Source organism: Leptonotus elevatus, chromosome 7 (genome assembly GCF_054856555.1).
Source record: "Leptonotus elevatus isolate MCC_2025b chromosome 7, RoL_Lele_1.0, whole genome shotgun sequence".
Lineage (NCBI taxonomy): Eukaryota > Metazoa > Chordata > Actinopteri > Syngnathiformes > Syngnathidae > Leptonotus > Leptonotus elevatus.
The window spans coordinates 15235596-15259143 of NC_141245.1; the positions used below are offsets into that span (position 1 = coordinate 15235596).

Here is a 23548-nt window from a genome sequence, read left to right on the forward strand (position 1 = left end):
TGCATCGGGCATGACTTTATTAAATGCTACAAGACATGAACACAGATAATTACAAAAAAAGTTACATCGTAACTAGACTGAGCCTAATTAAGTGCTATATTTTCATCATTTAATTTGATCATTTTCATTGTGGTTCTTGATTCATTTGACAGTGGCTGAAGGCATGTTGTCTCTCTCAGTCTTCAGTGAACAACATTCTCACCAGATCCTCTTTTAAGCATTCATCCTCCACCAGCTTCTCATGCTGAAACGTCACACACACACACACACACACACACACAAACGATGTGACAACATTGCGTGTGTGCGTGTGTTGCGCGCGTTTGTGTTTCTTACGGTGCCGTATCTCAGCAGGGTGGGCACCCCCGTCAGCTTCAGCGTTGTCTTGAACTCGTTGCTTGCGTCCTTCCAACTGCATAGAAAACAAGCACCATCATATTTACGCAGCATATACTGTACAGAACCCTGGATTGAAATCTCATCCCAATCTTGAAACTTTACTTTGCATCCCAACCCAGAATCAAAAACCAAGCCAAAATTTGAAACCATAACCTTATTTTCAAACCCTAACCGAGGCTTGGAACTCTAAAGAATGTCCGTGGCATGACAACAGATTTGAAGAAGTAACCCTTGTTTGGAATCCCATTTGAATTTGAAACCATTAGCTGGTCTTGAAGTCCTAATTTGAAACACTAATCTAAACACGAAATGTTAACTCAGATTGGAAACTATTTTCAAATCCTAACCTAGTCTTGAAGCACTACTTTGGAATCGTAAACCTGGTTTAAAACATTGATTTATACCTCCTTGGCTGCTTTTGAAACACTTCTTTGAATCAATAACCCAAATTTAATTCCCTAATTGGAACCCTAACCTGGTTTTTGCTACCCTTAGTGTGGAGAGAAAAACATGCATCTTTTTTATTCTAATCATTTTATGATTATTTATTGTCTACAACAAGCTGTCAGCAAGGTTATTTTCTTTCTACTTGCTCAGAAGCATGTGTTTAATGATGTAAAAAATAAAACAAGATGTGACGATTTCATAATCCCATCTGCAAACAATCATCTTCCATTATACAAACCAAAATTTAGCTTCCAAAGCCCGCAATTATGGAAAAAAAGACGAACATACTATGTGAAGAAAATAATGGTCTACAAGAGTGGAACACATAAAAAAAAGTGTAAATTTTAAATATGCACATATGTTATACATATATATATGTATACATACATATATTTAATGTATAAAACACCACATAATTTGAAGCGGAACCTTTGACTTTTGGTAAATATCAAAACAGCACTAGTTAGTTGCACATTTATATTTTAATATGTTTAGGAAAAATGCATTGAAAAATAAAATAAAATAATAATATATATATATATATATACACTGACTAGTTCCTTTCACCAACTTGACAGTAGATGAAGACTGAGCCCTGGGGGAGGGCACTCATTGCTCCCTTTACAATTGGCTCAGCTGCAAGCAAAAAAACAAAAAAAAGGGAGAGAACTGTTATGAAAATGGGAAACATAGTGCATTGAAATAGTGGCTAACTTTTGCACCAATATAATAGTAAAATACTTTTTGCAGGTTGCGACATAATAAAAAGTTACCTCTGACACAGTCTGGACACCAACTCTTGCCCTGCTCGTCTTTGTCACCGGAGAAGTAAGCAAAGATATCTTTGCCTGTTTTTTCTGCAACAGCCTTGCAAAATTCGCTATAGCCGCGTACGTTCACTTGTTCGTACTGTGCCATGGTTCCGTTCGGCGTGGTTCGACGAAGATAGTAGCGTGTAGATGAGTCACAAACGTGAAGATGAAAGCTGAAGTGGCGCCAGTGGTATACCGTGGCTGCCTTGTGTTGTCAGCTGATGTCGCGTTTGGCGAGGTAGAAAAAAAGGAAACTCGGAAAAAACGTGACAGCAGCACTTCCGGGATAGAGATGTGTGCATTATCGGGTTTTTTTTGTGTGTGTTTTTTTTGCCAGCTATACTGTAATTATAGTTGTCAAAAAGTAATTTATAAGTTTCAAATGAAACTACGAAGGTAGTCTATCCGTTTATTGGCTAAGTAAAAGGGTTTAGGCAAAGTTTGTAATGGCGATTCTCGTAACTATTTGAGCTCTTTGACTTGCCGTACGACTACTGCAAGCCGAAAGAAGAGCTTTTACTTAAAGCGTTGGAAACTATAAAGACGCACTGTATTACAGCTACTACTGTGGAAAAACTTCAATTTAATGTACAAATATAGTGTCTTGTATCTAACTATACTATTATATAATGTGATATTTATAATTGCGGAAAAGTGTTTCTCTTACTTTTAGACATCGTTCACTTTCCGTACTTCGTACTTCCTGTCAGCGGCGGTTTGTTGTCACGGCGGCGACAGTTTAAATTCACCGAGTGGTTTTGACAACTTTGAATACATATTGACTTTTGAATACTGTATATCGTTACTTAATTAGACAATTTATAAATGTCCAGTTTTCGTAAATACTTATGCATCCGGTTTGGATTAATTGTTTGGACGGAAACTAGCACGCAAATGCGATGTACAAAACATGGCGGTCCCCTTCGCTTTTAGGAGTGACACATTTTTAAGATATAAGCGTCGTGATGATTTCCATTGGACAACAAACTAATGGTAGGGAATGGGTTGTCTTGGCTTCAAACCGAAATACCCACAACGGTGGCTATTTAACCACAGGGACGTCCAAAACCAAGGTAAAAGATGACTTCATATCCTGTCCTGTCTTGTCTACTTGTAGTTCAGTGTTTCCCTATTTTTTTTTTAGCCAAGGAAATCCCCCCCAATATACATGATCAATTTACTCACAAATTTACTGACTGTGAGTCCCATGACCAATTTTTTATATGAATGGCAACGGAGGTTAATTATTTCTTACATCTTGTGCAAAATAATATATTTGTTTTGCCTGTCACTTACTGGCATAAATGGATGATCAAATATACATTGTTTGTTGTAAATCATTTATAATATTCAGCCTCCATTAGGTAACATTTTATAATTTCTAGCAGCATATCTGATAAGCTTTCACAGATGTTTACTTGAATGGCTAATTAAACACAAAAGTTACTCTCACAATAATTTGTTAATGTGCTTACTTTGTATGCACCATCTGATTACACATTAGTGATGTCCACTTCCAAAATGTCATATTATGAATCACAAACTAGTACGTTGACGTTCATGTTTTTTAATCTCAAGAGAGGAATATCCTACAAGTCGAATTAGTATACAATACTACATGCTGAACTCAAATAACACTATGTGTACAGTTAATTGAATTACTGTCTGGGCTGTAACATCTTCCCCAGCATGTGTGTCAAAATTGTCTTTGTTTTCCAATAAATGGTCTGCTCTTTACGATGCTTCAGAAGAATTATTGCTTTTACATTATTAGTTTACAAACATTAAGGACATTTTTCATACTATGTCCCCTTTAAAACAGCTGTTGTTCAATGAAGCCATGCCCACTAGCTTCAGGAACCGTGCCACTGCTGTGGGTCCTCCTGCTGCCATCGTCATCGAGAAGCTGCTCCCCCTGCCACCGGCCGAGCGGCAGAAGGAGGCGGACGGCAGCGTGAAAAGCTCTCTCAGCTTCAGCAGTCTTTCCGAGGAGAAGCTGCAAGCTGCGGTTGACCTAGCCAAGAGGGATCTGAGGCGGAGCCGTTTCCAGGCTATGTGCAGGTCATCCACGAACCCCTCAGGAGATGCTTCCGTATTGGACATTTGCAATAGTACGCTGCCTCAGGTAATCAATGGGGATAAACAGAATACAGTGAATCCCCACCTGCCCGTGGTTGGTATGTCAAGGAAGTACATTGAAGTCTCTGTGTTTAGCCTGGGTTATTCGTAGACGTTCTGAGTTTTTCAAGTTATTAACCATCGCTTGGTCAATTTTATTTATTTTGTTTTGTGCTGTAAGCAAAATTTTTACTCGCTAGTGAACATCGCTGGCATTGAGTGATGGGGGGGGGGGGGGGGGGTAGGAAGACTTGCCTTGTTTTATTTCTTCTTTCCCATCAAAGATGACAACCAAACTGAGTCTGAAGGAGAGACTGACTAGACCTGGATCCAAACAGCCAGCTTCCAAGAGGCGTCCTGTGGTTTCCAACCAAAAAGGCCGTCCGCCCACCTCATCGAGGCCGGTGGCAGGTGCGGACCAACACAACCTCATAAGGCAGGAGGTCCGCAAGCTTCAGAATGAACTCGAAAGTCTGAAAAAGGTACTTGGTAGTTGGTACCAGCATTTATTATGGTTTATCCATTCCATCTGGCCATAGGTCCCATCTGTCTTCTTTCTTTGCAGGACCTCAATTCAGAGGTAAACCCACTTGGAGCCAGACAACCAAAAAACATGGCCAAGAAGCCCCCCACAGCATCCAGGCTGCACATTCAACGGCCCCCCTTGACGGATTTCCCAGACCAGCAGGATCTCCAGAGAAAAGATATGTTCAAGCTGCGAAATGACTCAGACAGTGCATTTGTGCAGGTACTTACTATATTGTTATTTTGTTAAATTCTTATAGTATAGAAAAGAAACATGGGCACATTCTTGTACAAAGTACTGTACTTAATTAATGCAATCACTCCTTTCAGCAACTATTAATTAATTTGCTGCCAAAAACGTATAAATATGTTCTATTTTAAATATTATCATGCTCCCAAAGACGTATGTATGTTTTTTAAAAGTTTTTTATGCTACAGAAGGCTTTGATGCAGCCTCTGAACTGAAGAGAATGCTTGAAGCAATGTTAGTTATTACAAAAAATGGCCAGCAAGTGGCAGCAGAGTATCCGAGATCAACCAGGGCCATGTTGCAAAAATGCTATTTTCTCCACTGTTTTAAACAGATTTGTAAATAATGATAAAACTTAGCTATATTCTAATGCTAATTGCTGCAAAACAGAAACAGATAGAAAAGTGACTCAAATCTTTCTTTTGATAGGTTCCATGTTTTTATAGCAATAGAACACAATATTCTGTGGGCCTTGCAAAATCAGTCAAAATCCAGTAAAACAGTTGGGAGCTAAGGGGGTTGCTTCAGTGAAAATGGTTGGGAGTGAATGAGTTAATGGTCTAGATGCACCAACACCACTTATCTTTATTAGACCAAATACAGTTTCATTGAGTGATTACTTTGCTCACAGGATGGAACAACCAATTGGAGTGGGGCTTCCTCTCCCAAGAAAAGCGCAGATCACCCTTACAAAAAACCTCCAGTTGCTTCCAAGTTGTCATGGACACAAGATCCTGCTTCGAAGACACCAGGAGCCAGGGGCCAGCAGGATGTCTTAGCCCAGGAGATGCACAAGCTTGACGCCGAGTTGGAAAACTACATCCATCAAATGGAGAAACTGTCTGATGGAGACGCGTTAGGTTTTAAAAATGATCACAATGAGGTAAAAGAACTCGAACCCGGCGAGCAGAAAAAGCTGGAGTTGCGCTGTCAGAAGCAATCTGAGCGCTCGGCACGGACTATCTACTCTCTCCGCCAGCAGGTACTTAAGTTTGGCTATTTATGAATAGAAAAAGCTAATTTTCTGCCCCTAGTATAACATTTGTATTTGTTTTTTTCCTTTAGATTAAAATGATACAACAGTACATAGAGAAGCTGCACAACCAGGGCATGTGGGATCAGAAAAGGGTATGTTTTAAGTGTACCGGTAATATAAATACAACTATAAGCATCAAGCATGAAATGTTTTTTGGTTCACCGTTTTTTCAATTTCAATCAGGCGGTACAAAAACACCAAACAAAAAAATAAATATAATTACAGTGCCACAGTGTGTTTGTTGCTGTTTTTAGGTTTAATAGTGGTGGTGTAAATGTCCTCTTATTGCCTGTAACATTTTCCCAAGAGTTACTGATTGACTTTCTGTTTTGAATTCCACAGTCCACAGCCATCCAACGTCTTGCAGGCGCCCATCGTGGCACCCTGAAAGCCTTGCAGGTGGTCACCCGCCAACTCGCCGTTAAGCGTCACAACAAACTCCCGCCTCATTGTGGAGAACTGAGCCGGCTCATTTGCCAGCTCTCTCTTTGCACAGCCAAGATACAAGTAGAGCCGGGCTTGCCCATGCCGGAGACGGCCGTCGAAATTCTGCGCAAGCTAGAGGTGAAGGAAATATGAACGTAGAAATTACGGTGTCACATCACAGGCAGGTGTACCTGATGATTATGTCTCCCATTAGATTTTGGACTACGCCATTAGTAAACTTGAGACACAGCAAGCCATGCAAGACCGAGCTTGTCCTTCACAAAGGAAGCCGTCCACTTATCCCAGCATGTTGCCCGCCACCAGAGCACCAAAGGGAAGCGGTGCGGCTCGCGGACTCCCTATAGCCACCAATATACAGAGAAGTAGCCATGGTGAGAACTCACTGAACATATGCACATGCAGCTGTGTGCCAAACTTGAAAAATATAAAGGTAATTAAACAGAATAAAATAAGAAATAATTATTAAAATGTAATATAAGCAATGGCTTTATTAACTATTACTTATAATTGATTTTGTTGTATACTTTGTAACAATTGTTTCATGACCAAGTTTTTAACTATTTAATGACTTTTTGCTCATTTAATAGATTTTTAAATAATAGAATATGTTTTCATTTAATTGTATTTTATGTATTCAATAGTGTTATAGGGCATTTTTATTTATCTAATAGAATGTTTAATTATTTAATTTAAACTTTAATAACTTAATGGATAAAAGTATATTTACAGACATTTTCAGTATTTAGCAGTATTTTTTTTTGTATTTACCGCGCGGTAAATTTTATACAAAGTTTAAACACACCTTCTCATTCAATACATTTGCTTTATTTTCATGACTATGTACTTTGCAGATTCTCACCGAAGGCATCAAAACTATGACGACAACTAACGGACACATTTGGAGTTATGCACTTAACAAAAATAAGTGAAAATGATAAAAATCTTTGTATAAATAAACAGCCACCATTTTCTCTGATAACTTTTTTGCACATTCTTGCCATTCTCCTAATGAGCTTCAAAAGGTAGTCACCTGAAAGGGTTTTTCAACAGGCTTTAAGGAGTTCTCAGAGGTAAGAATGCCAAGCGTATGCAAAGAAATCAACCAGAGCAGTCACTTTTTTTTTGTTCAGTACATAACTCCACATCAGTTCATACATAGTTTTGATGCCTTCAGTGAGAATCTACAAAGTAAGCAGTCATGAGAATAAAGCAAATGCATTGAATAAGAAAGTGTGTCCAAACTTTTGGCCTGCACTGTGTATATACATTTTTTTTTTCAAAATGTTCTGACATTTTTGTTGGGTGATGTGCCATGGGATTTTTTTTAATGTGGAATATGTGCTTTGGCTCAATAAAGGTTGGTAAATTCTGGTTTTAAATGCTAAGGGAGTTGAAGTCTCACATGATTTGCTAGCATGATGTACAGTTTGACTTTTGAGGCATCATGTGCCAGAATATAAAAGTTGAACTCCAAATGGAATCTTTTGTTCCAAGTTCCAACTGTTGCTATTCCCAACAGTTCTTACAAAGGTCCTCCTGCTGTTATTTACTTCCACAAATTAATGTAGGCACCTCGCTGATTGTCAACCATTTGTTATGTTGGCAGCTCGGAGAATGTTAGTGCAGAAGCAGCATGGACCAGGTAGGCCAGTCGGCCTACAGAGGGCGCCGCAGCAGCTCAAGAGAAACTCCCCTGGCAAAAAAAAGCACCAGGCTTCAAAAGGGAAGGTATTCATTGGTATTGTAAATGCCACAATTATCCCATGCTGGCACACAGCGTATAATTTTATGATTTTTTTCCTGTTAGGGCAACCTCGAGAAGGAGGATGCACATTTCAAGGATCCCACAGTGTCTTCTCGCCTCCGAGTCAATCAGCTTCCTCACAGGCAGCCGTTAGTACCGTGGATACCGGCGTCATCGCACACTCTCTCACCGCCACTGTGAGCCTCTTGCTGCCTATTTTTTTCTTATGTGATGATTATGAAGTTTGCGTAGTGTCAAAGTTATACTTGCACTCTCAGTGGGTTCTTGAACTGCTCTAAAAGGCATTTTGTGTCATTTTGGTCTATATTCACTGGGCACTTCATTAGGCAAATCTGGACATAATGAATGGTTGCAAAGAGGAGCTGTATTAACAACAATTATTTTAAATATTGTATTTTTATGTACCTAATGTAGGAGAGTATTCATATTAGAAAAATAGTGGCATGATTTTTCACAGCAAGTGTGGAACAAAAATGATCATAATGAAACACTGTAATGGATTTTCGCTTAAATTTATTTGATGGATACATTTTTAAAGCTGTATTTTTAACACTTTTTACTTAATTTGTACCCGAGTATGCGGTGCAAAGGCCCAGTAGACACTCCAAAAAGTCTCAAGAAGCCATGATTGAAAACACAAAGGAAATCTGCTGTTTTAGATTGAAGTGGACATTTTATGGGCATATTGGCCATTTTCAAGGGTCCATTAGAAATGAACTCCGACAAGAAAATGTATCCTATGGCTACCAAATTTGAACCACATTTACGAGACAAGAATATACAAAATTTTGATCATGATTTTGACTTTAGTCATTGCTTGTCATTGATGCATGGCAGCAAATTTCGACAATTTGGCTAAAAACATGAACTTAGTATTAACTAAGCTTATTATTTTTATTCAGCCCTGAAGCTAGTTTCACAGAGAAACATGAAATCTGGTAGGCACGTCTATCATGAAGTAGTCCTTTAAAAAAGTATTTACAATATATACTTGAAAAGACACAGTAAGTCAGTCATTTTGGTTTGTAGTGACCATTTTAAGGTCATTTTGGCCATTCCCACATGAGCTGATGCCATGGCCTTCTTTTAACAGCATGCCTTTTACTTCTGTTGTTTGAAAATGTCTGTCGCCTTCACAGCTCTCGTCACAAGGCGACATTTGAGCCAAGATGCCTATCATCTCCCGCTAAGCTGTCATCCTCATCGAGCCCCCAGAAAACATCCGTCGGATTTAGTGGAGAGGCCCACCCGATCTCAGAAAAGAAGCAACAAGCACAGAATGAAGCACTAAGGTGGCATCCAATATTTTTTCTTCTTTCTTGCTTAACAGAAACAGTATGTTTGTATTAAATATTATGCAGGTTTGAGTTGGGTTTTTACAGCAGTAGTCGAAACAAAAGAGAACAAATCCAGAAAAAAACGGCAGTTTAACAAGTCCCTCGTTTGTATTCACAAGGTTATTTCCAACTCTAGTGTCCGATGCCAATTACCCGCAGCCGCCGGCATCATTCACTATTCAAAGTTATTTTTCTACTCTCCGCAATAAATTAGTCAAACCGCTCACTCAATTCTAAATCGAGGTCATTTGTCTTTGTGGGGGATTAATTCGTGGCCTGGTTTTCTGCTCCACATATGTTTATTTAATCAAAACATCATTATCACAATTGGGCCTCCCAAAGAATCAGGAACATGTGAAAAGCTTCACTATCTGTGGAGTCTTTTAAATTACATTTCAACAGTAATTTATAAAAAGCAGCTAGCCAATGTATGTAAATATAACATGATTTCAGCATAGTAAAAATGTGCTATTTATTGACTTTGTCTCTGGTTGTGCTAGATGCTAATTATGCCAATTCCTGGTCAAATGAATGTACATAATTATTATTTAACTAACTTTATAGCTCGTGTTGTACTGAGCTGCTAGGGGCTTTCCTGTGTCACACTAAGTACCATTTTCTATTCTTATCGTGACACTTTCTGTGGTGTCATCACAAAAAAAGTTGTAGAAGAGAAAGTCATAAATAAAACTAAAATAAAGCAAAACTGAGTGTGACTGGTTCTCCGTCTCTATATGTGCCCATGCGGCTGGCTGGCGACCAGTCCAGCATGTAGTTTGTCTTTTGTCCACAGCCAGTTGGGATAGACTCCCGCACCCAAGACCCTGAACATAATAAGCCATATTGTAAATGGATGGATGGATTAATTGCATTGCTCATGTTTACAGACACTTTGCTATATTAGAGTAAGTTCCATTTGTTGTCTGGTAATGTTTATGCCTTCACTGGTTCCTTCAGAATGGGATTTGTCAGTATTATTACTGTAAAATACTGATAAGACACAACATTTTGTTCACCGTAGAGGCGCCTGGTTGGACAAGATCACCACGCAGCGACTAAAGGACCTTAACCAGCTGACACAAGAGGAGGCAGAACGCATTCAACGACTGAGGTATGGTGAAAGTCAGCGGGCAGATGCATGCAGATGGAGTGGCCAATGTTCACAACTGGATATGAATGACACTAATGAAGTGTTTTGATGTACAGGGCCGAGGTTGTCTCGCCGACTCAGTGGGCCGAGAGGGCTGAACAGCAGGTGCAAGAGAGAATCAGGCCGCTTCTGGATGAGGCCAAGGTTGGGCGATGTCTCACTGTGTATCTTAAGTAGAAATTATTATGCATCCTTTTCACAATTTCACACAATACCCATTAGGGATGTAACGAGAATGGCAATATAAAAATTGCCACGATATCGTCGTTGTCATGTCACGATATTAAACGCAACAACACAAAGACGAGGTTGTATTCCATTTGTGCAGTTCTAGCACCCTCTAGTGGTTAGTTTATTCATGCCGTTTCCTTTTATTTAGGAATGTTTTGGCCATTGTGTTATCACTCCCACAAGTCAGTCATACAAACAAATATTTTTCAACATCTCCATCTAAAAACGTTACTTATTGCGCATTTAAGCAGAACATAGCATTGTAGACCATGATTCTTTGCACCGCTGAGTCAATATAAGCACATGGCAATGATGTGTTATGGCATGACATGACAAGAAATGGCCAAGACTAGTTATTTGTCACTGCTGTTATTATGTGCAAAAACACAATGTTGTGCCCCCCCCCCCCGCCCCATATGAGTTTTTTTCTTCTTTCTTTCTTTTTTTTTTTACAATATCGCGAGTTTTTATACAGTTTTGAAAGCTTTTTTTTTTTTCACCAACCTCCCCGCAATATCCTGATAATTATGGTATTGTGAGGTTCATAATGTGATATTTATCCTATCGTGATTTTTGCACATCATTACATTCCTAGTTCCAAGGTGTCTTAATCACGGTTTGGGGCTTTTGTTCATCACAATGTCCTAAGGATTGTGAATTATAGACATTTTTACTTGACCTGGTGAATTTGGCTCATTTTAGGGGCAGATTTGTCTCATGCAGTAAGCCAGCCCTCGTCCCACCCCACCAACGGTTCGGCCAATGGCAAGACCAGTATTCATTTGGTTGAAAACCAATGGGCTGAATTGTTCCTGCCGAGGTCATGTCATCGAAATTGAAACAGTGTGTGTGGTTGTGTAAATTAGCCCCGCTGTTACATACTGCAAGCCATTAAAAAGTAAAATTTCCATAATATGTCCTCTTTTTACTTGTATAAAACTCAAATTGTGCATATCTACATTCAAGGACTTGGCATCGACATCAGTCTTGATTTGCCCAGCTGCCTTTGTTGACGTTTATGCATGAATAAATTAGTTGAGCGATTGCTGAGTGAGTCTCACTAATGTTCTTCTGCAACAAAAAGATATTTGAATGGTGGCTAAGTGCGTCACCATTTCTCTACTGATTGAAATGCAATCAAAAGACAAAATGTGTATCAGGTTCACAGCAGATGTGCTACTTGTTTTTCTCCAAATACATTAACATTACAGTCAATAGAATACATGTGACACAAAAGCGTGCTTACGTTACATACATGACTGAACCAAGTTGTACTGCTTGGCGAAAACAATGCTAGAATATAGGCTTTTCCCACTTGAACATGAAAGGCAAGATCATTTTGATAAATAAGAGTGATGCGACAATGATGTCACGGCACGGCTGGAGGATGTTCAAGAGAATTAAAGTCTCCTGGTAGGCTGGTCTGATGTCATTGACCATTTCACAGCTCCTCAGGGGGAATATTTTGGTAGTTTCTGTGTTGTGATGCATTATTCAGCAGTATAATGTCTCTCAGTAGCTGTTTTGGGCTTTTGTAACTGCATTTCAAGTGCCGTTTATCTTCATTTGTGTGTTTACCTCAGCATCTCGGAGAGTCCTGGAGCAGGAGCAGCTTGTCGCTGAGGAATAAGCTGTCAGAGCAGGCTGCAACGAGGGTGAACCACAAAGACTATTATTAGCTCGGCAATTAAACAAGCCTCAGATGCACTTGAATTTGATTCCCTTAATGTGCCTTAATGGTTCTTGTTCCTCAGGTGGCCGAGAGTGCCAAAGAGGCAGGCGAGGCTCTCCCGGAAGATCTCTTGGAGGAGGAGGCGGCAGTGCGGGTTCTGCAAGCCCCCACCCTGGAAGGAATGCTGCAACGCATGGAGGAGATTCAGGTAAAAGTCAGAGTGGAAACGCCCTGCCGCTTGTGGCAGGGAGGCTCAGCGTGTTTACCGAATGTGTTTCCGAGCAGAGGGACCAGGAGCAAGTGAGGAGACGAGTCGCCTCAATCACCTACTCTGATGCTCTTCAGTGGAAGCAGCCAGCAGGTACCATTAATTGCACTGAGGAAATTAGGGTAAACTCAACTTGGGCCATCTGGGCCATGCTTGGGCGTACTCGACGCTTAATTTCAGCTTGGCTAGTTGGAGTGCTCTGATGCGTGCTCAAGATCGATACACTTCTCCTCCTCTGGCATGCTTGGAAAAGGTGGGCCAGAAATAATTCACAGCAATGAAAGTCCACATCAGTCACACGCAAGCACATGCGCACACACACGTGCAACATAGGTGTCATGTGATTAATGCGGTTGCTCTTCTCACCAGTTATTGATAGCCACCATTTGAACAATAACAAACAACAGAATGGCTCCAAATCATCCACAGAGTAAAAAAATAAAAAGCCAGTAACACATTTACTCATGATACTGACCACCTTGCACAAAATAAATTAACAGAATGACTAAGAATCATTCAATCAGGCTCATTTACAGCCACCAATCAACCGTGCAATTTACCTGTCGTATGATTAATGTGATTGGTCCTGTCAGTTACTCATAAACACCAGCTTGCACATTAGAAATAAACCTAACCACTTAAAATAAAGCACAGTTAAAGAAGTCCATCGCAAGATCGGCCACATGCGATCACTACTCTCACCAATTATGGAGGATTGACCTTACCCAATAGAAATAGAACAGTTTGGAAATCATTCATGGAGTATGGCCTAGTGTGAATACGACCTTGGTTTTCCTTACGTCTCCTCTAGGTGGAGAACGTGTTACGGTGGTAACCCAATCAAAGTATTTCCTCACACTCACCTCCCCCACCACCACCTCTGCCCTCTCTCTGCGCTTCCCAGGCTCTCAGGTCCAGGTTCCGGGTTCGGGGCCAAGCTCTCCACAGCCCATTCGACTGACTAAGCCAGTGCTGAGGCAGCCTCCGGTCGCTGATATTGTTGTGGAAGAACCCGTGGAGACAGGGTGGGTTTGTCTTGTCTTTTTCTGTGTTCTGCTATCATTTGTCTATTCTCATTCGTTTCAACTGTACAGCCATTTTAGAAAGCAAGAAGATTTATGCTTGTTGAGCATAGAAGGTACAAACGGTTGCATTTGAGTACAAAAATAAGCTCTCGAGGGTACATTACTCTGGGTTAGATTGTACCTTGAGGGAAAGATGTGGGCTCTGACTGTGCAAATGACCACGGGAGGCCACTGGCTGTTTTCCATAATTAGGCCTCTAGACTGCATGAAATGTTTTTTTTCTTCAACACTCTATTTTGTTCCTGGTGAAGTGTCACTGTAAGTGCTTTCCCATGAGGAGGCCTCGCTTCTTTCTTTAGAGGATACAAATGTTGCTTTTTGGCTACCTTTCCTGTCTCCGCAAAGAAAAAACCCATAACTGCCTTGGGCTTTGACTGCAGCTGCCCAACTGCTGGAATTAATGAAGAACCTGTGAAAGAGTGATGGGCGAGGAATATGCGACAAGCCAGTAGAAAAGGAAGAAGTTACCAAATGCAGACTGTTTCTGATGACAAAAACATAGACATTTAAATTCAGATTATTCTTATTGGGTAAAAGACATTTAAATTCAGATTATTCTTATTGGGTAAAAAATCCTTCAAATGAATAGAATTCTTGTATTCACAACATGAAATAATTTCTAGACACATCTGCATAGTATTTATGACATTTAATGTAAATTTTTTTAATGCACCATCACGCTAAAGCACTCTTAAGTGCTACTACATTATCATCATCATTAACACCAACCCATTCAGATGTCTTACCAGAAGGACTGATTGAAATAGATGATACTTGTTTTGACTGGAGAACAGGAGCTCTCGAGTCATGCAATGTGCATGAAGCAACTTGGTTCTTACCTAGTGAAGTGTGCGCCTGCCGTGCCAGGCCCCCTCGAAGGCAAATTAATTGAACACGGGGAGTCGTTAAGGGTTAGATGGATGGAAAAAGTGTTCAGTTATTGTCTTTTAGAGGCTGCAAGTTGCTTTTTAAGATTAGCATATGTACTGCAGTTTCAAATATTACCCGTATTAGAGGTTTGTCAACATGTATCCATCCTTCAGGATAAGTCAGTGTGTGTCGGTCCTACTCCTAAATAGGAAGTAATCGAACTTGAGGAAACGAGCTGCCCTAGCGTGTGCGGCTAACATCCATGCTAAAATAACACTTTGAAGCTCTAACAACAGCATACAGCTACAGTATGCTTTTGTTGTAGGCAGTTGAGAACAATGTTATAGCAGCAATAACAAAAATATAACAATCGTCAAATTCACAAGGTATCCCTCGTTTTTGACAAATCGGTTTTATGATTTTGTCTAATCAAAGAAAGATTTACCATTTTTGTTTTTTTCTAAACGGGCGTAACATTCATACCAACCAACACTGGTATCAGCCAACCGATATTTGTGTACCAACGAACCAACCAATGTTTTCCCCGACCAACATTCGTACCAACCAACCAGAACAATGAAATATTGTTTGCAGAGATGGGCACTTCCATCAATCGTCAATTCCTGTCAATGATGATTCCCACCTTTCACCGAATGCTTCTGCATTTATGATGCAAAGCCTCGCAAAAATATACGGAATGAGAAGGGCCGTCTTTACTCACCCCGGTCGACGGACAAAAACCTGTTTGTCGGTAATCAGCCCGTGTATTTTTTCGAGGACTGACATCATTGCACACTCGACGAATGGATTTGACGGTTGGCGGAAGTGCCCACTTGTGATCGTTTGCACCAAACAAGTAAACACCCAACCAAGTTTGAATATATAACCAACAAAACATTCAAACCAACTGTACAGTCGCCCAACCAAATGAACAAACAACTAACCAACGTTCGTACCAACCAACCAACATTTTAAACCAGCCGATGTTTGAACCAATGAGGCACCTCCTTATTTAGTGTGACAGCACCTGCCGAATTAGTCCGATTCCTGCACTCCGTGTGTCTGGTCTGTTCAGTCGGCCCTCTTTCCCGCAAGCCTAGTGAACTAGAATGATGACTCCACACGGGCGCTGATACAATAGTGAGAGATTTCATGGTGCAAGATAAGATTTATGTATCCATGGTGAAGAGTCCAGACACAGACGCTGGTCAGGCCGCCACCCTGGCTGACCTTTGGTGTCTTCCATCAAAATCGATAGAAAGATGAAGGACTCACTCAGTAATATTCCAAACCTTTCATGTATTCTTTCTTTATTTTATTTTAATCTCCTCACCTCTCTTGCTTGAGGGGCTGCAGTTCCATCCAGACAATGTGCTCTCTACTTCCGAACAATCACTTTAGGACATCATTGATCGCCATGCATTTAAGTGTTTGTCAGTGTCAAAGATTGTGGGCTAGTGCCAAGCTGAAACAATCACACTTTAGATTTTAACCTCCACATTGATTTTTCCCACTCTTCAAAGCTCAGCAGGCCTTCAATGAGCTATCCTATCTCCAAACTATCTTTGTCTTCATGCTGGCCGACTCCCTTTTTTTTCTTTTTTCTTGTCATATCCTTGAGTCTACTTTGAGGCTCCTCTATATAATGAATGTCTGTCATGGAAAATATGATTCAAAACTCGTGGAAATGATTTTTATATTCCTGTAAAGCGCCAAAAGATGTATTTCTAGTCTTTCCAAGAAAGGAAAGAAAGAAATTGCATTAAGAATGAATTTACCTCGCGTCGAATCATTGCAGCAGCAGTCGCACTTCAACTTATCATGAAGCTGCTCTTGATTACAAACATGCAACGTTCACTGGGAAACAACAAGAGTTGTCGTTCGAGTGTATTCCTTGCAAAGAACACAAGAAAATAGAGAAGACGCACAGAATGCAGTACTCAAGGCCTTCTGAGTAACATGGCAACTGTTAGCACATTTATATCAAACATGGAACCTTCTCGTCATCACAAATGTACAATTGTTTACTGGGGAGCGGCAATATATTCAAAATGGTCTTTTCACATACCTTGCAAGAAAGAGGAAAAAATACGAGAGTAGGGGTGTTAAAAAAAAACGACTCAGCAATATATTGCGATATTACAGGGCGCAATTCTCGAATCGATCTGATATGCGGCCGAATCGATGTTTAAACATAATTTTTTTAAATAGAAATATTCAACAAAAACGTCTTACTTAGGGTTAGGGTTCACACGTTAAGCATGAAATAATGTTATATTAATGGAACATTAAGCCTTAACATTTTATTTCAATGTTGTTCAAACATAAAAAACAGACTGCAACCTGTTTGTTAAATACAGTGGCTCACAGTTATAAGCCTGAAGTTTTAGATAAATAAATACACTTTCATACACATCTTACAGTGTATATGTACAAGTTTACTGATTAGTGTTTTCAAAATTTGAGTAAAAAAAAAAATCGCAATAATCAATTTATAGATTCATATTGGAATTAATCGGTATTGAATCAAATCGTGACCTATGAATCGTGATACGGATCGAATCGCCAGGTACTAGGAAATTCACACCCCTAAACGAGAGCATAACAAATTCAGCACACAATGTTTTCTGACTTACAATATACTGTCACTAAACACTGAGCGGTCACCTGTTCACAATCCTAGCACAATTATTTACTAAACTAATCTTGAAACACATGGCACCAAAGATCTGTTAGTCGGACCTGGTTGACTGCATGCCGTGCTTTTGCTCTAGACATCTTCTTCCCTTTCTTGTAAAGAATAAACTAGGAAGACGTTTGCCGTCTAACCAATTTAATGTTTAATCACAAGGCAACTCGATGTTTAGTGTGTGACAGCAGCAGCCACGTCCTTTGGAAGAGCTGCTATACTGCATTCTATGGATCTATGCTGTACAACTTCTAATTTTTCTTTCAGGGAATTAACTAAAAACACATCTCTTGGAGAAGTTGCCTTACGTACTGTATTCCACGCAAATTTGGGGGGCGGAGAATTGAGCTCTAGTATGTTTTGGGCCACAAGTTTTTTTTTTTTTTTTAGGAGCACAAGTGGATCTTGAGAAAGGCGTGTGTGTGGGAACTGCCGCAACACTAAATATAGCTCAGAGAGCACAAGAAGCAGGCCGATTCGTCCAAGTAGGGAGGATTAGAAAGCGCTCAGCTGTGCCCAGCTGAGCTCTCTGCAAATCGTCTCCTTCCAAATTCATCATCGTGACCTCAGACAACACCACCCTTAAGTAAATTGATGTGTCAGATCCAACTCGTTCTGTCTTAATCTGGAGGTGGGAGGGGAGGTGGTTAAAGTATGGCCCGCTCCGTTCTTTAATTAAAAATTTAGCCCCCCCCCCCTTGTTGATTAAAACGTATATATTTTTTAATTAATTTCTCATTATTTTTAACTGTTTGATTATAACTAATAAAATACATGTGTAAATTAATTTTGCATATACACATTCATAAGGCTTTAATGTATTACATTTTTTTTTATTAAATGTAATTAAATGAATCAGTTCATCCAACAAGGCTTGATTAGGACTGCACCTGCCTTTTAGTTGGTCTGGCAAACCCGACATTTATGCTCCATGTTTACTCTATGTTGGAGGCACACCCCAACCTTAAAGTGTCGTTTTACATTCCAAAAGAATAATACCATTTATGTTTGGGGCGTTCCACCCACTCGGAGCATAAATAGTTGAGTTTGCCACTACAACTTAGGCTGGTGCAGTCCTAACCAAGCCTTGTTGCATAAACTGATTTATTACCTCAGTCACAAATGTCCTGGTCCATCTGTTTATTTCGAAATCAACTATGGCCCTTGAGCCAAGGCGAAGAAAAGCCATCATGACACACGAGCATCTTCTTGTTTCCTCTCACTAAAGATTCCTCTCTGAGAGCAGCCTGATGGAGGAGGCATCTCGGGAAAACGGCCTTCCGATATTCCCTGGTCCCAAGGAGGATGGCGCGGTGAAGACGGTCATCAGCGTGCCAGGCGGCATGCTGAGAAGCATTCGACACTACCGGGAAGACTACGATTCATACCTACTCCACGCGGCTCACGAGGGCGCCAGCGGAGACGTCAACTTCTGGTCCATCGCGGACGGGTAACAAGACTACCAAATGTTATGGATGTAACAAGATTTTTTTATGAACAGAAGTAAACCCTCGAGATATGTTGTGAAACTGTGCTGCAGACAAACCTTTTCTTTAATATATATTTTTTATATATACAGTTGTATTCTTACCACTCACTTAAGCGTAAATTTAATTAAACACACACTCTAAAAACAGTTGGGTCAAAAGTAACCCAATTATGGAAAAATGGACCGATCCATTTATGGGTCAATTTGACCCAACTTTCTGGGTTGTTTGATATAAAATTACCCGATATTTTGACCCAAGTAAATGATCTGACCAATATTTATGAGTTGTTTTACGCTGAAAAACACATTTCTTGACTCAAAGTTGGGTCAAATCGACCCAAGTAGAGGATCAGTCCATTTTTTGACCCATAGTTGGGTTATTTTTGACCCAACTGTTTTTAGAGTGCACTTGATAAAAATATTAACTCATTCGCTGCCATTGACGGCTATAGACGTAAACATTCATTTAAACTATTTCTATTTTCTATTTAACATTTTTTCCCACTTTTGTTAACAATACTATGAAAACCTAGAAATTTAATTTTTTATTGTACATTTAGAACAGATATAAAATTTGCGATTAATCACGAGTTAACTATTGAAGTCACTGTGTCCAAATATGGTCATGTTCATATTTTTTCACAAATCAATATTATTGCTATGTCACCTTGTGGTCTGTAATGTATTATTATAGTATTGAAAGTAATTTAAGACTAACAAATGAAAACAGTTAGGTTAGATACTGTTTTGTTAAAAAATGGATTGCTGTATGGCTTCAGTGTAGAAGGACCTCAGTCAGCAACAAAGGTAATTACACGCAGATGGCAGATCCTTGTGAGGAATAAGTGGTTCGGAAGATAGATGGATGGATAGATAATTTCCACTTTGTAAACTGCTTATTTATCGTTTTATTTATTGCATCACTGATGGCTCTAAGACCTTTGAGAAAGAGTTTGGGAAGATGATAACTTTTGTAAAGTACTAAGGACTTTTTGTCTGTTCGGGGAGTCATTGTAGTCGATGACAGCATAATAGATTAGTATATAGTATACCAGAAAAATATTGACGTTGGAGACACGAAGTTTCTGGCTGACAGCGATGATAAGATGTAATGGGTAAATTAGAAGTATCGACATTAAATGTAATGTTAACATGCGACATTACAGGTGTGTTGGTATTAATATGATTCTACATTAGCGGTGTATGAAACATTAAATAAGGAAGTCAGCCAGTGGAACCTTACAGTATGGAATGTTTAAATATTTGTCTGGTGTATTTATTATTGTTTACTTCTTTGTGTTGTCACGGCTCAGTGTTGATGCTTGTGGAGTTACTAGTTAATGGGCATACAATCGGAATGGGTCACTTGCCCTGCAGTATAAATCCAACCTGTGACACATATTTGCATATTTTCTCTCAGACCTTCTCTCTGTGCACTTGGTGAAAACCCTGTGTGTGGTTGTTCTAATTAGACATGTAGTAAACTGCACTGCCGGGTGTGTTTGTTGATGACATGGCATTCTCATTCCCAGAGAGGATGAAGTGGATTTTTATGGTCCACTCTATTGCTCTCTCTCTCTCTCCCATTTACATACTCAACAGAATTGTTAAGTTGCTGCAGTGCAGAAGACGACTCCCACCCCTGCTCTTATCTTTTCTGATATTCAAATGTCCTCAGAGATTCTTCATCTGTTTTAGAGCATGTTCGCGTTGGAGCACAAACAAACCAATGTGTCCTTATTACGAGTCCCTCGCTAACGTTTGGAGAGACACATCTGCGCCGTGTGTCACGTTTTAATATGCAGAAGCGCTTCAACAATGCCAGCATGTCACATCTGCCCGCTGCTCTTATACACAAAACACTCGTTTACTGGCTTATTTCTTCGACTCGATGAATATTCAGAAATGCCCACCGAGATGCGCATCTCAGGCAAACAAAAGGCATAGCCATTATCAATTCATCCTATATTATATATGTTATAAAACTAAAATACAAAAATATAATGGTAAAACCTTTCCACCATTAATGTTACCTAAAAGCGGCAAAACTCAGCTGGAAAGGATATGAAATAATTTAGAGGGAAAATGGGACTGCCCAAGTATGCACATCCTCTTATAAGTGGGGATGTGTTCAGAATTAATCAGTCACATTCAAATTCATGTTAAATGGGAGTCAGCACACACCTGTCAACATTTAAAGTGCATATGATTAACCCCAAATAAAGTTCAGCTCTTGCAGGAGACATCTCCTGACATTTTTAAGTCACATTTTACAGCACAAGCCATGGTCTGCAGAGAGATTCCATAGCAGGATTTCATTGCTCAAAGGTATCAGTCAAGAGAAAGGGACAAGATCATTTGCAAGGCATTAATTATACCATATAACAACAGTTACATTACCAAGAACTGGATGTCCCTCATCACCAAAAGAACACCATACCTACAGTGAAGCATGGTCGTGGAAGCAGAATGCCTTAGGGCTGTTTTTCTTCAGCTGGAAGTGGTGGTAGGAATTCTAAACAGTTCCAAATGTCAGTCAGTGGTAACACAAAACCTTCAGGCCTCAGAAAAAGCCTCCTAAAACAACAAAAGACGATTAGGTTCATCAAAGGCACTTTCAATAGAGGTTTGTGCTATCATGAGTTTTAAAGTCATTGGTCAATTCCTAACCCAATTATAAGAGGGTGTGCACACTTGTGCAACAACATCATCACTATTTATTTTTGATTTCTTCTCTCTTTTGTTCCTTTCTTTTTTTTCTCAATTAAAGTTGTACGGGTCACATTAATGGTTTTTCATATCACAAAACACTGGCTGTAAACAGGGGTGTGCAGACTTTTGATATCACGGTATGTAAACAGTTGTGAATAAAAATCTCAGAAATATTCCTATCAGCAGAATGAATAAGTCATATATACTGATGTGAATAGTCATGAATAGTCAGCAGTATTGTATACTGTACGCGTGTCAATTGTCTATATGTAAGCAGTTGAGAGTAAAATACACACAAGCACACTTCTCTGCATCTCATCATTTATTCACAACTAACATTTAAACTGCGTGTGTGTGTGGTCTCTTTTGTCACGCTGCAGCCTGGCAGACGAACTGTTGTGGGACGCGGCGGGCGACGTGGCGGCCGAGTTCCAGGATGTGATGGAGGAGTGCGCCGAGGCCGTCTTCACCGCCGAGTTCCTACAACTAATCCACTCGCCTCGCGTCGCCTCCTCTTCTTCCTCCTCGCTCAACCAATAGGTGCTCGCAACTCATGCGATTGCCTTTTTAATTTATTTTGTACAGAGGGAATGAAATTAATTGGCAGTGTGTATGTGTGTGTTTTTTTAATAAAACAAAGCTCCAACAGTGCTGCACTGCAGAGGGCTGTTTCTCTTCCTGCACCATCGGTTATGTGCGATTGTATTCCACCGGGAAAATTAGTTTAGATAAGCTTGGAGAGACCATTACTACATTATGGCGGAGGGATTAAAAAATAAAATTACTCAATCTCTTGCGCGGATTACTCACACTTTCTATTTCCGGCCAGGAATAATGGGAGTGTGTGATTGCGTCGTGACATCGCATGTTAAATGAATTTTGTCTCTTTGTCCACTTATGCTAGGGATGTGCAACTTAATGATGGATGGGCCCACAATTTTTCATCAGCGCTTTTGCGGGGGCCACATAGGACCCGAAGTGCCTTACCAGGTGTATGACAAAAATTACATTTTAAATATTAACTAAATGCATGCATATATAAATGAAGTACCATTTACCATCACATACGTACGTACTCGTGAAGTCATTTTTACAATTTCCATGGGCCAAGAAAATGGACACGTTTAAGTGGAACTGAAAATTTTACACATGCAGGCATTATAGAATGGGGGGAAAAAAAGTTTTACAATTGATTCCTACTGAGTACTTGAATTGTAGCCACTTTCTAAAGATGCTCCAATGTTGTGAAAAGGGCTTGAAATTCAAAAGATTTCTTTCATAACATCTCACACCCACTGATTCAGTCATGTTGGATGGACAGAAAAACTCTTGCATGAACATCTTCAGGTATTGAATCAAACAAATAGATCGATTTTTGTCACCATGCTCTGCCCACATGCACACAAAAATGCCCTGTTTTAGCTCCCCCCGAGTTTTTCGGTACGTTCCAAAAATAAATCCGTCAATATGTGAATTGACAAATTATGTAGGGGTTCACGCTAGCTTGTTTTTGAAGGAACTCTAAATACGTCATTAAACCAAAAGGAGAGATTTCTTGCGTCTTTTCGGGCATGGCTAGATGAGATCTTTTTGTACGGCTTCTCTTGAAAGACACGTTTAGCAAGTTTTGGGGCAGAATTTTCAGAAATTCATGAGCTTTTATGAGTTATTAGTTTTGCGTTTTTATGACAAGCCGACAAACATGGACTACAAGAAACAACAAGAAAACTGGCACAAGAATGGTCTTATAGACAATAAATTGACAAGCGAATTGCTACATTGTCAAGCTTTTTTTGGACCCATTAGCCATCTGGTGGGGCAGTGCCCCATTGCCCTTCATGGAACAATTGACTGGTTTGAGACTTCAGCAAATCTTCATTTCATTCTTTATTTATTTCAGCTGAAAGTCCTCCCAAGTGTCTGTGTGAGTGTCGTTACAGGTTTGTCAGTGCATTTAAATGCGGATCAGATGGTAAATAGAAGAATCTTTTCACAGGGAGTGCTTCCTCTTCAGTCATTCCAGTGGACCATCTAGTGAGTTAATGAGCATAAAGTCCGCCTACTCGACTTTAATAATTAAACCACCTACACACACACACACACACACACGGAGGAGCCCTTTTGGAATTGGCTGTTTATTATTAGTCTGCCGTTTCCTTTTTTGGGACATCGTCATGCTTGAAAACTCACCAGTTATTTTTTGAAGTGTTGGTGAAAATATGTTATTTAGGATTCCTGAACACAAA

At 39.8% G+C, this 23548-nt stretch overlaps 2 protein-coding genes across 2 annotated transcripts; one reads left to right on the plus strand and one right to left on the minus strand.

Moving 5' to 3' along the window:
- txndc17 (thioredoxin domain containing 17) lies at positions 1 to 1919 on the minus strand. Its single transcript, XM_086081162.1, has 4 exons — positions 1620 to 1919; positions 1401 to 1482; positions 337 to 412; positions 1 to 244 (listed from the first exon to the last, which is right to left on the minus strand). Exons 1-4 carry the CDS (start codon positions 1762 to 1764, stop codon positions 176 to 178), a joined length of 372 nt encoding a protein of 123 aa, XP_085937288.1. The 5' UTR covers positions 1765 to 1919; the 3' UTR covers positions 1 to 175.
- A 53-nt stretch (positions 1920 to 1972) lies between these two features.
- On the plus strand, positions 1973 to 21985 carry kiaa0753 (KIAA0753 ortholog). The gene is made up of 19 exons (XM_086081161.1): positions 1973 to 2731; positions 3481 to 3783; positions 4061 to 4258; positions 4342 to 4524; positions 5183 to 5533; positions 5617 to 5679; positions 5930 to 6151; positions 6228 to 6405; positions 7641 to 7762; positions 7842 to 7975; positions 8939 to 9091; positions 10158 to 10247; positions 10343 to 10430; positions 12101 to 12172; positions 12272 to 12397; positions 12475 to 12550; positions 13362 to 13482; positions 18330 to 18551; positions 21683 to 21985. The coding sequence occupies exons 1-19, from the start codon at positions 2624 to 2626 to the stop codon at positions 21840 to 21842; spliced, it is 2970 nt and encodes a 989-aa protein (XP_085937287.1). The 5' UTR covers positions 1973 to 2623; the 3' UTR covers positions 21843 to 21985.
- The last annotated feature ends 1563 nt before the right edge of the window (positions 21986 to 23548 follow it).

Coding starts and splice junctions, on each gene's coding strand:
- txndc17 (XM_086081162.1), bottom strand. CDS start 1,764: ATGGCACAGTACGAACAAGTGAACGTACGCGGCTATAGCGAATTTTGC. Junction 1,483..1,619: donor GTGTCCAGACTGTGTCAGAG/GTAACTTTTTAT, acceptor TTTTGCTTGCAG/CTGAGCCAATTGTAAAGGGA. Junction 413..1,400: donor CAAGTTGGTGAAAGGAACTA/GTCAGTGTATAT, acceptor TTTTCTATGCAG/TTGGAAGGACGCAAGCAACG.
- kiaa0753 (XM_086081161.1), top strand. CDS start 2,624: ATGATTTCCATTGGACAACAAACTAATGGTAGGGAATGGGTTGTCTTG. Junction 7,763..7,841: donor ACCAGGCTTCAAAAGGGAAG/GTATTCATTGGT, acceptor TTTTCCTGTTAG/GGCAACCTCGAGAAGGAGGA. Junction 18,552..21,682: donor TTCTGGTCCATCGCGGACGG/GTAACAAGACTA, acceptor GTCACGCTGCAG/CCTGGCAGACGAACTGTTGT.